Source organism: Rutilus rutilus, assembly GCF_951802725.1.
Source record: "Rutilus rutilus genome assembly, chromosome: 12".
Classification (NCBI taxonomy): Eukaryota; Metazoa; Chordata; class Actinopteri; order Cypriniformes; family Leuciscidae; genus Rutilus; species Rutilus rutilus.
Window position 1 is genome coordinate 5,283,747 of NC_140217.1, and position 14,117 is coordinate 5,297,863.

At 40.8% G+C, this 14,117-nt stretch overlaps 1 protein-coding gene across 4 annotated transcripts in view; it reads left to right on the forward strand.

Moving 5' to 3' along the window:
• Positions 1-1,150: 1,150 nt before the first annotated feature.
• pcdh9 (protocadherin 9) overlaps positions 1,151-14,117 on the forward strand; it is a 262,162-nt gene continuing 249,195 nt past the window's right edge. For all 4 annotated transcript variants that reach the window (XM_084425711.1, XM_084425713.1, XM_084425714.1 and 1 more), the window contains exons 1-2: positions 1,151-1,765; positions 2,236-5,391. In XM_084425711.1, coding sequence (XP_084281837.1) covers positions 2,356-5,391 — 3,036 coding nt within the window. In that variant the 5' untranslated portion in view covers positions 1,151-1,765; positions 2,236-2,355. The remainder of the gene's footprint in view (positions 1,766-2,235; positions 5,392-14,117) is intronic.

Here is a 14,117-nt window from a genome sequence, read left to right on the forward strand (position 1 = left end):
CACACACACACACACACACACACACACACACACACACACACACACACACACTGAAACCTCGACAGGAGTGTCGTCCCTCAGTGTATTAGATGAGAGATAAGCGCATGTGTCTCATGTTCGCCTCTAGATGGTGCTGTTTACCACAACTCAACTAAACATGCCCCGCTTTCCTTTTGGTGACCATTTCTCTTCAGTTTCATCTCTATTCAGTCAATCTTAAATAGTCAGAACAGATGAAAAGATTTAAATCTGTGCATAACGTTTTTCTTACTGTTACATTTTTCAACCCTGTTATCTTCCTTAAAAAAACAAACAAAAAAAAAAACTAAATCACTAAGAAAAAATAATTACAATGTTGAATTTCACAATTGAATAGGCTACCTTTTTCCATCAAGATTTATCTTCATAAACTTTATAAATAGAAATGTGCAGTTACAAAGCATTATGGGAGGATTTCGGTGACTATATTTTACAGTTCAAAACGGTTTCTCAGGGTTAATATTGTCTACCAACTTATTCGAGCAAGTGTAAAATGTAGTGGTGGCAGTCAGGTGGTTCAAGAAAAGGCCATATGGTGGTTTAGCGTTCATCAATATCGAGAAAAGTAGATTAATTAAAACAAGTAGCCTAAACTAAACTGATGCTTTCGTACTTCTAACAATTCATCCAAAGTAAAAAGTAGAGCCTAGCTAATATTCCTACCAACCTAATAAATATATAACATGACCGAAGCTTAGCTTTTAAGTAGCCGATACACTTTCCATTTTGCTTCAGTCTAACATAGGCTACTTTTTTCACACGGTTTGACACGGATATTGCACTCTCTAATAATCCAAATAACTGTCAATCACAAGTGACAAAACATTTTAGTTTGTGTACGGATTATTTGACTTCATAATGCTGTAAACAAATACATGAAATAGTCTTAATGAGGTGAAATGAAACCGTACATCGGAGCTCTTCATCCCGCAGCCCGCAGAGTCTTTCTGAGGCATTTCGCTCCGTCTCAACAGCCCGCTTGAGTGACGTTAATTCTAACCAATCACATGATCCCCCCTCCCCTTTCTGCGACGTTCATGAAGAGACGGGCCAATCAGCAGCCGAGGGGGCGTTCCCCTGTGGGCATACTCAGAGTTGTTGCAAGAAATTCAGTCTGGGGAAGAGGAGAGAGGACAAGCATCCCAACACATCCCACCGTTTGGACTTTTTCTCATTCAGGTGTGCGCGGCGAATCACGCACAAGACACCGGGATAAAAGCCGTGGATTTTCTTTCTGACTGAGGACTGAGAGGGAAATGATCTGATAGTATTTGAACTTGACTCTTTTCCTCTGATGGGATAGTTTATGTTGATATTTGAGCAGAACAGGTACATTTCATAAGGACTCCTCTGGTAATGCGGAATGACCGTGCGGGACCGTTAACGCGCGCGTGGATCACTTGATTCATCACCGACCACCGCATTCCGCGCGCCTCCGAACGCACAGATCTGCGGGGGAAAGTTCATAAAGATTGTCTGTCAGATTGATTGCTGTTAAATCAACATTTTCCCCCCAAAACCAGCTGTGCTTTGAATTGGATTTTTTTTTTTTTTTTCACGACTAAAACACTTAAGTCTTTTACTGACCTAGTCCTCAAAGCAGTGATCGATACGGATATCTTCATATTATACTGGAGTCAGATCATTTTATGACTGGTCGAACGGATTTGTCACTATGCGCTCTAATTTGGTAACCTCCGTATGCGCGAGCTCACAGTGAACCGAGGTAAGAAATCGCATGCATGCATGCATACACCCAAACGGGTTTGCATGCAGAATTTATGTAGTACTGTCTTGTTTCAAAACACACTGTCACTTCTCGTGCATATGCTATTTTTTCTCAAAATGAAATAATAATTCGATTAAATCCCAAATGCATGATGTGTCATTTTGAAGTGGGTGACAATAGAGGCATTCCTTGTAAATTTCTTAAAAAATGCTGAGTGCTTGACTGGCTGCATGATTTTATCCAGAGCCGCTGTGTATGCACAGGGAAATGATTACAATGAAGAGACCAAGCTGTTGTGGTGGTTAGAATGAATTATAACTAGAATGCACTGCCATACTTTAAACCTTATAACTGTTTAACACTTATTTGATTTTGAATTATATTGATTTTATTTTGATGCACCATTTGTTTTGAGTGTTGAATATTATGGGATTCATTGTAACGTATTATAATGTTGTGTGTTGTAGGGTCGTGTTTGGCTGCTCTTTATCTACAAATGTAAGGCTCTGTGAAACCTTGGCTCTGACAACACCATATGGAGACAACTGTTTGAATTAAAGCAGCGGGAACACGCGTGAACTGCTGTCATGGATTTAAGGGATTTTTTCTTGTTGGCAACATTAGTTGCTTGTTTCTGGTTAGATCCAACCATTGCCCAAGAGCTCATTTACCCTATTCGAGAAGAGCTACAGGAGAATGTTCTTATTGGAAACATACCAAAGGACTTGAACATCTCCCATATGTACTCTGCCACCGGGGCTAGCAGTAATTTGGTTTACCGGCTTGTTTCGAAAGCAGGTGACACCCCGCTACTCCGAGTGATGAGCAATACAGGAGAGATTTTTACCACCTCCAACCGTATAGACAGGGAGAAACTCTGTCCTGGCCCCTCTTTTGAAGACAGCGAGTGCTCCTTTGAAATTGAGGTGGTCATTCTACCCAATGACTATTTCAGATTAATCAAAATTAAGATAATTGTCAAAGACACCAATGACAACGCCCCCATGTTCCCCTCTCCTGTGATCAACATTTCAATTCCAGAAAACACACTCATCAACAGCCGCTTTGCTATTCCTTCTGCCACTGATCCAGATACCGGACCCAACAGCGTACACAAATACGAGCTGTTGAACGGGCAGAGTGCCTTCGGTTTGGATATTGTGGAGACACCAGAGGGAGAGAAATGGCCTCAGCTTATTGTTCAACAGAATTTAGACAGAGAGCAGAAAGACACTTATGTGATGAAAGTAAAAGTGGAGGATGGGGGGAACCCACAGAAATCCAGCACTGCCATTCTACAGGTGACTGTCACTGATGTTAACGATAACCGGCCCGTCTTCAAAGAGAGCCAAATTGAGGTCCACATCCCAGAAAACTCTCCCGTTGGGACATCTGTAGTTCAGCTGCAAGCCACCGATGCAGATGTGGGGGCCAATGCAGAAATAAAATACATGTTTGGTACCCAGGTGTCTCCAGCGACACGGAGACTATTTGCTCTGAACTTCACCACTGGGCTCATAACAGTTCAAAGGCCGCTTGATAGAGAGGAGACTGCCATTCATAAACTCACAGTACTAGCCAGCGATGGAAGCTCAAGTCCAGCGAGAGCCACCATAACTATCAATGTGACCGATGTTAACGACAATGCTCCAAACATCGACCTGAGATACATCATCAGTCCAATTAATGGTACTGTAATGCTCTCTGAAAAAGATCCAATAAACACTAAGATTGCCCTCATTACTGTATCTGACAAAGACACAGATGTCAACGGCAAGGTGATTTGCTTCATTGAAAAAGATGTTCCTTTTCACCTCAAAGCAGTTTATGATAACCAGTATCTGTTAGAAACATCTGCACTGCTCGATTATGAAGGAACCAAGGAGTACATCTTCAAGATTGTGGCATCTGACTCTGGAAAACCTAGTTTGAACCAGACTGCCCTGGTTAGAGTACGGCTGGAAGATGAGAACGACAATCCGCCCATTTTTACCCAGCCTGTCATCGAGCTGGCAGTCATGGAGAACAACCAGCGTGACATGTTCCTGACAACCATCAGCGCCACGGATGAGGATAGCGGACGGAATGCAGAGATTGTCTACCAGCTTGGACCCAACGCATCATTCTTTGATCTTGACCGCAAAACAGGAGTGCTAACCGCATCCAGGGTGTTTGATAGGGAGGAACAAGAGCGGTTCCTCTTTACGGTCACCGCTAGAGACAATGGCACCAGGGCTCTGCAGAGTCAAGCTGCAGTCATTGTGACCATTCTGGACGAGAATGACAATAGCCCTAAATTTACACACAACCACTTTCAGTTCTTTGTGTCAGAGAATCTGCCTAAATATAGTACAGTTGGAGTAATCACAGTCACGGATGCAGATGCTGGTGAGAATGCAGTGGTGAGACTCTCAATCCTCAATGATAATGAGAACTTCATCCTTGACCCAGATTCTGGAGTCATAAAGTCCAATGTTTCCTTTGACCGAGAGCAGCAAAGTTCCTACACCTTTGACGTCAGAGCCGTGGACAATGGAAGCCCTCCGTGTTCATCAGCTGCCAAGGTGACCATCAATGTCATTGATGTCAATGATAACACCCCCATCGTCATCTACCCACCATCAAACACCTCTTTTAAACTAGTACCAGTGTCTGCAATTCCAGGGTCGGTTGTGGCCGAGGTGTTCGCAGTAGATGGTGATACAGGTATGAATGCAGAACTCAAGTACACTATTGTTAGTTGCAAAAGAGAAGGTCTTTTCAGAATTGACCCCGTAACGGGAAACATCACATTAGAGCAGAAACCCTCATCCCAAGACTTTGGCCTCCACAGGCTAGTGGTCAACATCAGTGATCTTGGCTATCCAAAGTCCCTGCACACCCTTGTCCTCGTTTTCCTGTACGTGAACGACACAGTTGGAAATTCCTCATACATACAGGACCTCATCCGACGGAAAATGGAAACGCCGCTGGATAGAAACATTGGTGAGAGCAGAGAGACTTATCAGAATGTTGACAACCTGAAAACCATTATTGCCATCGTGACAGGCGCTATGGTAGTGATTGTGGTCATCTTCATAACGGTTCTGGTGCGCTGCCGGCACGCCTCACAGTTCAAGGCTGCTCAGAGAAAAAAGCAGGGTGCCGAGTGGATGTCCCCCAACCAGGAGAACAAGCAAAACAAGAAGAAGAAGCGCAAGAAGAGGAAATCACCAAAGAGCTCCCTCTTGAACTTTGTCACCATCGAGGAGAACAAACCCGACGACCCTGCCCACGAACCCATAAATGGAACCATCAGTCTCCCGGCTGAGCTCGAGGAGCCCGGGATTGGACGCTTTGATTGGAATGCCACCCCTACTACCACCTTCAAACCCAGCAGTCCAGACTTGGCCCGGCACTACAAGTCCGCTTCACCCCAGTCGGCCTTCCACCTCAAAGCTGACACTCCGGTGTCTGTGAAAAAGCATCACGTCATACAGGAGCTGCCACTGGACAATACCTTTGTGGGGGGCTGTGACACGCTTTCCAAACGTTCCTCCACCAGCTCTGACCACTTCAGTGCCTCAGAATGCAGTTCACAAGGAGGCTTCAAGTCAAAGGGGGCACCTTTGCACACCAGACAGGTAAAAGAACACTTTTACTGGTCTATAAGTACTGCTTATAACTGCCCTGCTCAGTACTGAAGTGCCTGTGGTAGCTAACTTGCTCTGAGTGATACATCTGTGATGCACTATGTAGAATGTAGATTTCAAAAAGCTCCCCCGTAGATGTTCTCAAATGACCAAAAAAGACGTAAATATTGTATGTGTTTTATATGAAACTAGCTGATCCAGGCGAATGCTATTGTCATCATCTTACCACATGCATTTTTGTGTTTTTTTTTCTTTTTTTTTCTTTTTTAATTTATAAACCTCTACTTGAAACAAGTCCTGGACAAGCAATTGGTTTAATGGGTGAGATTCGAAAAGAATCCAACGTCTCCTAAGAGGCTAGATTCAGATTAATTTCACTACTTTGTCATGGTTCAAAGATGCAATGCTCTGAGAGTTTGTGAAAGAAACATTTTTTTCTCGCCTGTCTACTTCGATCACCATTTTCTCACTTCGACATCTAAACTCCTTTGTGGAAGAAATAGATTTGAGCATTATCAAACAAATCCTCACTTGTATGAATAACTACTGAAATTCACAGAGTGTGAAACCGGTTCTTATTTTTTCTGCACTAGTTAATTAGCATCCTCTACGAGTTTCTTAATTAATCCTGGACTGCAGTTAATCTACTAATCTAAAAATGCACACACACAACATTTAACATTATATCCTGGTTCATTAAATCCAATGGTTTCAATATTCTACACCGATAAACTGTCACAGACCTTCAGTATAGAACAGTGTTCTCTTAGGGTTGCTATATATGCATATTTCTCAAAGACAGCTCTACTGTATAAAGCGCTAAAAATCGCAAAAGCGAGTTGCCAAGCACAGCATCTCATAGTATGAAACCCAGATGATGAGGGAGAGAGTTGAGGGAGGGGTGGGAGAGAGTTGAGGGAGGGGTTGGGAGGGAGGGAGGGGAATATTACCTTTAGGTGGCACTGTTGTTCTGTATGGAATATTCTGGCTATGGGCCAACATGCAGTGTCTGTAATGCATGGGGAAGAAATGGGGGCAGTTACTCGTTCTCTCTCTTACTCTCTCTCTCTCTCTCTCATTCACTCCCTCTCTCTATCTCTCGCTCACTTTTCGTCTCTCTCTGTCTCCTTGTCTTTCCCTTGCCCTTTTGTCTGCGTGTGTGTGCGTGTATGGGAGCATCTCTCTCAGTAAACAGCTCATGTCTAATGATGGACTGAACACACAACAGATTGGTTATGGCTGTTAGAGATATAAGATAAGGTCTGACCGTTGGAGAATAAACACATACACGCTTGTTTACTTAGCTATCTGAAAAACCTTCTGTTTTTTAAGGCTAATTATGGTGCTAATTATTACTATAGACTACCCCAAAACTTACCCATACACCTGAAACCATTTTGTGTTTTTAAAATAATAATTAAAAAACAAAAAAACATTTATGAATGTTAATACATTCAAGGACAATTTATGTTAAAATCTGTGGACAATTGTGTGTTTGCAGAATTTTGTTGAAAAAAAGAAAGAAGAAAAAAATGATTTAATTGAATAATAATTGAATTATGAATTGCTTTTAGTTGAAGACAGAATCAGTGCACATCTGGGGACAGTGTTTTTTTTTTTTTTTTTACTTTTTAATTTATTAATTAAGAATTGTTTTTAGTTTATTTATGGCTGTTTTCATAATTGAGGACAGAATAAGCTCACCTCTGGGAACAATTCTGTGTTTTTAAAGTTGAAAACAAATGCAATTATTATTATTTTTTTTCATGAAATGAAATGAAAGTTCTTTTATAGATGTACTCCAAGATAGGCTATGCCCAAAGGATAGCAAAATAAGACCAAACACAGATAGATAGATAGATAGATAGATAGATAGATAGATAGATAGATAGATAGATAGATAGATAGATAGATAGATAGATAGATAGATAGATAGATAGATGAGGACATGAGGACCAACCATGGACTATTGGTTGCTATTGTTTTTTATTTGTTAGTTATGATGAAATTAACAAAGGTTTATTTACAATAACTACAGACTAAGCCTGTCTCAAAACATTGTTTTGTTTGTGTGAATCACTTTTCCAATTGAGGACATCCCTGGAAGTCCCCAAAGGGAAGTTTTGTCCGATTTAGCTCACTTCAGGGGATCATTTTGTCCACAAAGTGTAGCTAAAGTAAACACACTATACTCTGCATATTCCAGATTGAGTGTGCGGAGGATCGTTTATAATTTCCTTAAGCGTGAAAGCTGTACAAACAAAAGCTTGTCCAATATTGTTTTCTGGGCGGATGCGAGTCTGGAAGATGGGGGCGTCTGGGCTGACTTGCTCTTGTGTGGGCGGTCCAGATCACGAACGTGCATCGGAGCAGGCAACACGGGATATGACCCTCCTATAGGTTACAGCGCAACTCATCACATTCCCCCTAAGAGAATCCAACTAAATTAAGCATTTCAAGAGGTTTTCAATGAGATTTTAGATATGCAAGGCAAATTCATTGCATTCTCTTTTCTCAGAAAGAGAAGAAAGTCTCAGAACTGCATTGTAGGGAGCAAGAAAGGAGTACACCAATGTAGAATGACATATTACATAATGAACTGCAATCCAGGCCAAGAGAGTGGCCTCTGCAACTACTGTCCTATTGGGAAACCATGCTGTCGTGCTGTACATGCCTTTTACGAATGACTCAGTGACCCAAAACAATAGCTGCCACTGTAAGCGCAGAGACAGATGCCTGTCAACGCTATAGATGAATTGTACATACTGTGAAATGCACTGTTCGCTTAGTCCAGAGGGGTCGGTTTTTGTCCAGGGGTTGCCCTTTGTGTTTCTGTCTCGATCCTTTAAAGGCCATTGACTGTGCGTTTCCTTTCTAAAGCTCATAGATACTGGGGCAGCCTCCATACAGAGCTAGTTAGCACAGCTAGAGGCACATCAGTGGCAAGCTTATTATGGCACCCAAAACCTCTGCTGACAGCCATAGGGCAATTAACACTTGGCCTTTCTGTTCACCGACTGAACCGAAGCAATGCAAACAACAATGAGCACATGCAAACTTGTCTGATAGTCAGGGGTGCAAAGAAAAAAAACAAAAACATTTTTGTCTTGCTTGGCCACAGTGCAATGATAAAAAAAACAACAACAACAACTGTTGGTGGCCATGTAAAACTACTGCTTTAAAGGGATAGTTCAGTCTAAAATAAAAAGTCATCATTTACTCACCCTCATGTCATTCTAAACCAGTATGTAAGTCAATGTTTTTTTGGAACTCAACATTCTTCAAAATGTCTTCTTTTATGTACCACAGAAGAAACATATATTATGACATAATTTTCATTTTGGGCTGAACTACCACTTTAAGACCAAACGGAAGCAATTCAGGTATAAGACCATTGGGCAAATGTTGATGCATTTATCCTAAGCAACTTACATTGCATTTAAAGCTTACACTTTGTCAGTTCTTGCATTAAACTCATGACCTTGTTAGCACCATGCTCTACTTTTCGAGCTATAAGAACTTGTCAAGTCACACAATTAATCAACAGTACCTGTGCTAAAATGATTTATATGTCAACTTTTCAATCGTTTCTATGCCACTGCTGATAATGATAAGCATTGTAGGGTAATTTCCACTTTGTATCCAGGAATCAATGCGTATCATTCCTTGCCCATTTGTCTGTCACTTTACTGTGTTATTCGGAGTGAAATTCAATCATATAACAGATACAAATTGCTCACCTTCCAAAGAACTCATTGATGAACAGCATTTATTGCAAAATAATCTGAGTAGGCCATTTATTTCTCATTTGTAGTTTTTTTTTTTTTTTTTTTTTTGCATGGGGCAAACACACACACACACACATCACGGTTCAATAGCTTCTCAGGATGGAGGCGCATTAAAAAGTCTATTACGAAGTGCATGAAACATTTAGGTTATTGATTAAGCGTGCATGCATAGTGTGCAAGACTCCGCTCTGCGGGAAAACTCCTCAACAAGCCTGATTAATAAACTCAGTTGGAGAAATTAAACTGGGAAGTGACTGCTCATAGCAAACCGAAGTCATACAGGCATTTATAAAAGATTTTGTGCTTCATTCTAGAGAACTGTCTCTCTGCTCATACTCATATATAGATATTGTAGAAGCATTTGTTCAGATTTCAAATAAAAAAAATCACTTATACCACATCTATCAGATTCAGATGTCTTATCTCATCTTTGTCCAGAAATATAGATTCTTAGAAAGCCTCATTTATATGTATCCAAGCTCTAAGAGCAGGCTAACAGCTCTGCCTGCGAGTGCTAGCAATAATGACTTGCAATTATTCCGAAGTGATGTGGTTATTCTGTTTGGATTAGGAAGCAATCAGACCCGAGAGATTCAGTGGGACTGTTTTTAGAGACCAGATGATTGTCTCGCATGCACTGTTTCCTCTGTTACTGAGCTGTCCTCTAATCTGGCAAAGCAGAGCGCAGGCAGGTTTTTCCCACTGTCACATAATAGAAGGAATCTGTACGCATCGCCTATCCTGGGAGTCTCAACGAGCTAAAACAAAACCAAAATGGAACAAAAGTGTCTGGTTGCTGACTTGAATTGCAACATTGAGTCTTAAGAGATTACGCATGCATCGGGCTCACGCGCCGCCATATGTGTTCTAGACAAAGGTTACTAGAGAGGGCACAGAGCGAATAATGTGTGGAATGAAGTTATGTGTGTGTGTGTGTGTGTGTGTGTTCAAGCTCTCTCGAGTGGCTTTATGCTTCAATGAATGGACATCCTAATGCAAACAGTAGAGACTCGAGACGGTACGGGGGAAGGCTGTAATAGACTCCGCATTGTGATGGTGAAGGGCCGGGAGGGAGTAGTTCTTTCTCCACAGGTTCATTTGCCACATTAATAAGGGATTAGCATGGACGGGGCTCCCAGGATCAGGGCCTGAAGTTTGAGAAGATTAATGGACTGTGACATTATTGCACCTGAGGGGGATGTCTGTTGCGATATCTGGCACGTTGAGCTGATGGAGGGGCTCCATTGGGCCAGAGAAAGAGATTTAGCTAGGGTACAACACTTGCGGCTGCTCGCTGCCTCTCGTTGTCTTGCATAAAGAGCCTCTGAAATTCATTATTACATGTGTTTGGGCTCCACTTTGACTGGTTTACGGGGAGATTTGATTAAATACTATGTAAATCGTATTGGACTGGTGCAGTGTTATGTTATTAAATGAACATTCTGTCATCATTTACTCACCCTTGTGTCATTCTAAACCTGTTTGCCTTTGTGTAGAACACAAAAGAAGATATTTTGAAAAATTATTTAAAGGGACATTTCACCCAAAAATGAAAATTCTGTCACCATTTACTCACCCTCAAGTTGTTCCAAACCTGTATGAATTTCTGTCTTCTGCTGCACACAAAATAAGGTATTTTGGGTAAATATGGGTAATCAACTGTTTGGTTACCGACATTCTTTAAAATGTCTTATTTTGTGTTCAGCAGAAGTAAGAAATCCATAAAGGTTTGTAACAACTTGAGGGTGAGTAAAGGATGATTTAGGGGTGAACTAACGTGAAACAGGTTTGAAAGTAATTGGGGTCCAGTGTTGTTTTGGACCCCAGTGAAAAATAGGGGGTGCAAAAATAGTTCTTGAAGAAAGTCATACAGGTTAGGAACAACATGAAGGTGATTAAATGATGACAGAATGTTCATCTTTGGGGCGAACTATCACTTTTAAGACCAGTCGAGGGTGACCGAGGGATGTAATGTAATGCATTTTCTCAGTTTTTCAACTTCAATGCACCAATTTTACACACTACACATGGCACCACAGAGTAATCTAACATTCAGAACCCCATGGTAGGGTTTGTCCCAAATGTACACATTGGAAACCAAAGATTCTTGTCTTTGGAAAGGTTCCTAATTCTCTAAATCAATTTTGTACACAAATCTCTCTCAATTTAAGGGTCGGCCTGTTTCAGCCCAAACGGCAGTGGCTTACAATTCAGAAATTTCTGAAACGGCTGTCCGTTTCTCTTATGTAACTCATTTTGCCTCCAGCGCAGTTAGTCAAATCCCCCGGTGGGAACAAGTAAGCTTATCTTTCAGACCCTTGATTGTGCACGTTCTGCACTTAAGGCCGAGGTGAAAACTTCTCTGTTTTGTCCCTGTGAGGTTCAGCCTGTGAAGTTCAAGTTGAACTCTCTCGGTCTAAAGCGCTTTGCCTTTATAGCCCATGTTGGGGCCAAACTGTCAAACTGCTTTTGATAGGGTATGATGGAAGACAGGCGAGGCGCTGCAAGAATGGAACATTGCCTCAGGACGGCCGTTGCAAAGCCTGTGTGAAACTCCTAAATATAGGAACAAACTGTATGTTTGAGGTAGGGTTGAAGGCACCCCACTTGCTGGTAGAACTTTTTAGCACGCTCAAGACTTTTATACAATCACAGAGATGGTGATGTGTGGTAGAATGTCAAGCAAGACCTTCCTCTCCTGAATGGACAATACACTGAGATACTCACACACTTCTGCTATGCTAACAACCAATGAGGGGGACTTTTTATTTATTTAGTACAGAAAATAGCACAGACCATTGGCAAATTACCAGGATTTTGAAGATTTTCAGACATTTGTTGTTGACTTTTTTCCCCCCATCATTTTCATGATCACACAATTATTCGCACGACTGTAAGTAAATACGACTAAATTAACCTTCAGTGGCCCCAAAAATTATTTGGACATTTGATCCACACTTAAAAAGGCATGAATTTCATTTCACAAAATATCAAAGTGGCACCTGCAATAATACAAATAATGCTAGACCTATGCTTAGCCAATTCTTACTCATTTCTTGCAATGACTTTAAACGTTTTTTTTACTTTATGAAGTCACTTCCCCTCAAGTTTACTCAGGTGTCCCAGCAGTGTAACCACAGGTAAAACACTAATGTTTCACAACCAGAAAGTGTCCAAATACTATTTAGAGTATTCATTACCACGAGCCAGGACCATAATCGGGACGCAACCGTGCTACATGTTAGTACGCTTCATTGAACACAAGGCTATGGGCTCCAACGACATTCAGGCATTTTAAGCAGGGTTTAAATGTCCAAATATGTTTCAGGTCCATGAACATACCAAGTATGTTCCTGTCTGGATGTTTTAGAATGATTTTGTTTTATATTTGAAGTCAAAAGGAGAGAGAGAAAGAGAGAGATGAAGAAACCAAAAGATGAATGTTCCAATGTGTCTAGTTGTGTTGTTTCCTCTGCCAGCTCTCTGGCAGCTCATTCGCTGAAGTCACAAGCAAAAGTCAGCATCATTCATCATAATTTCATTTCATAAAGCAAACTGATTGATAAGAGATGGCTCCCGGATCCGCTCTGTGATCTCTGAGAGGCTGGATGAAATCCTTTGGATTTTTATTTCCATATTTTTAATCCTTGATTCTCATACACGTATTAACTTTGATTGATTATTGGCATTGCATGATTCCTAATTATATATAATGGAGAATATAAACCAATTATTAAACCCTATCACAATAACATCAGAAGTCTCTCTGCTTATTTCATCCTATGGTCCCTACATGCTGCAATTTTGAATGACACCAAAACGATGCATTTGGGTAACAACCTACACGATATGAAATGGCTAAAGTAGATACGGTGGAAGAAAATGTTTCTTGACTCGTTTGTGATGTACTGGACACTTTTAAATTTTTTTCCACATGTTTTCACACTGTTTCAAATGCTCACCTGAGGAACAGTAGGGGTTCATCTAATGTGCACCAACTCATCTCAACATTTTTGGGACAGAAGACACACACTCCACATGAACACCACTGTACACTCTTAAAAATGAAGGTTCCAGTTAGAAACACAAAGAACCGTTGAAGTCCTTCACAGAAAACCATGCATCCACTTTAAAGAACCCAGAAACAATTACTCTGATCTGAAGAACCTGTAAAGTAACATCAAGAACTTTTCTAATCTCCAAAGAGCAATAAAAAAAAAAAAAACCTTAATAAGAAGAACTGTTGAAGAACCTTTATTTCTGAGAGAGTACTGTGCACATCCTTAGGTGCTGTTTCTCTGAAACGATGACATCATTATGACACAATGAGCCCTGTAGGGCCTTTCCAAAGGTTGAAGGAGTCATCCTGTCAGATCACAGCACCCCCTTCTCTTCAGATTAATAGCTTTGATTACCATAATCTGTTGTGAACTTCTCCTGTTCCACCCCTCCACTGCACCCACCGTAATTTATATTGTACATAAAAGATGTTTTATGTAAATTGACCTCCTGGTAATCTTGCTTAATGTGCTGTGTTATTCTATAATGGACTGTTATGATTTTGTTTCTGCATATTTTTTTCTTTCGCTTGTTATAATGTACTTCCCCACTGCAATCTGTATGCAGCTCAAGTAATCCTTGATGACTATTAATATAATTATTTTGTTTTTGTTTTCTGCTGAGCATTGTTTGAACAGTGAAAGTTTATCTTTTTAATTTCATAATAAATGTTGAAAAGCGATTTTATTCTTTTCTGGTTTTTAGTCCACTGCTTTTGACACTGTGAAACTCTACACTTTTAGCGTTAATCGGGTTTTACTGCAGATAAAAGCATTAGTCATTATGCACTCAATGTAACACTTTCATCATGCAGATCTAAGGTTTATCAAAGTTTAGAAAGTCTGCATCTGTTAAAATCACATCTACGCT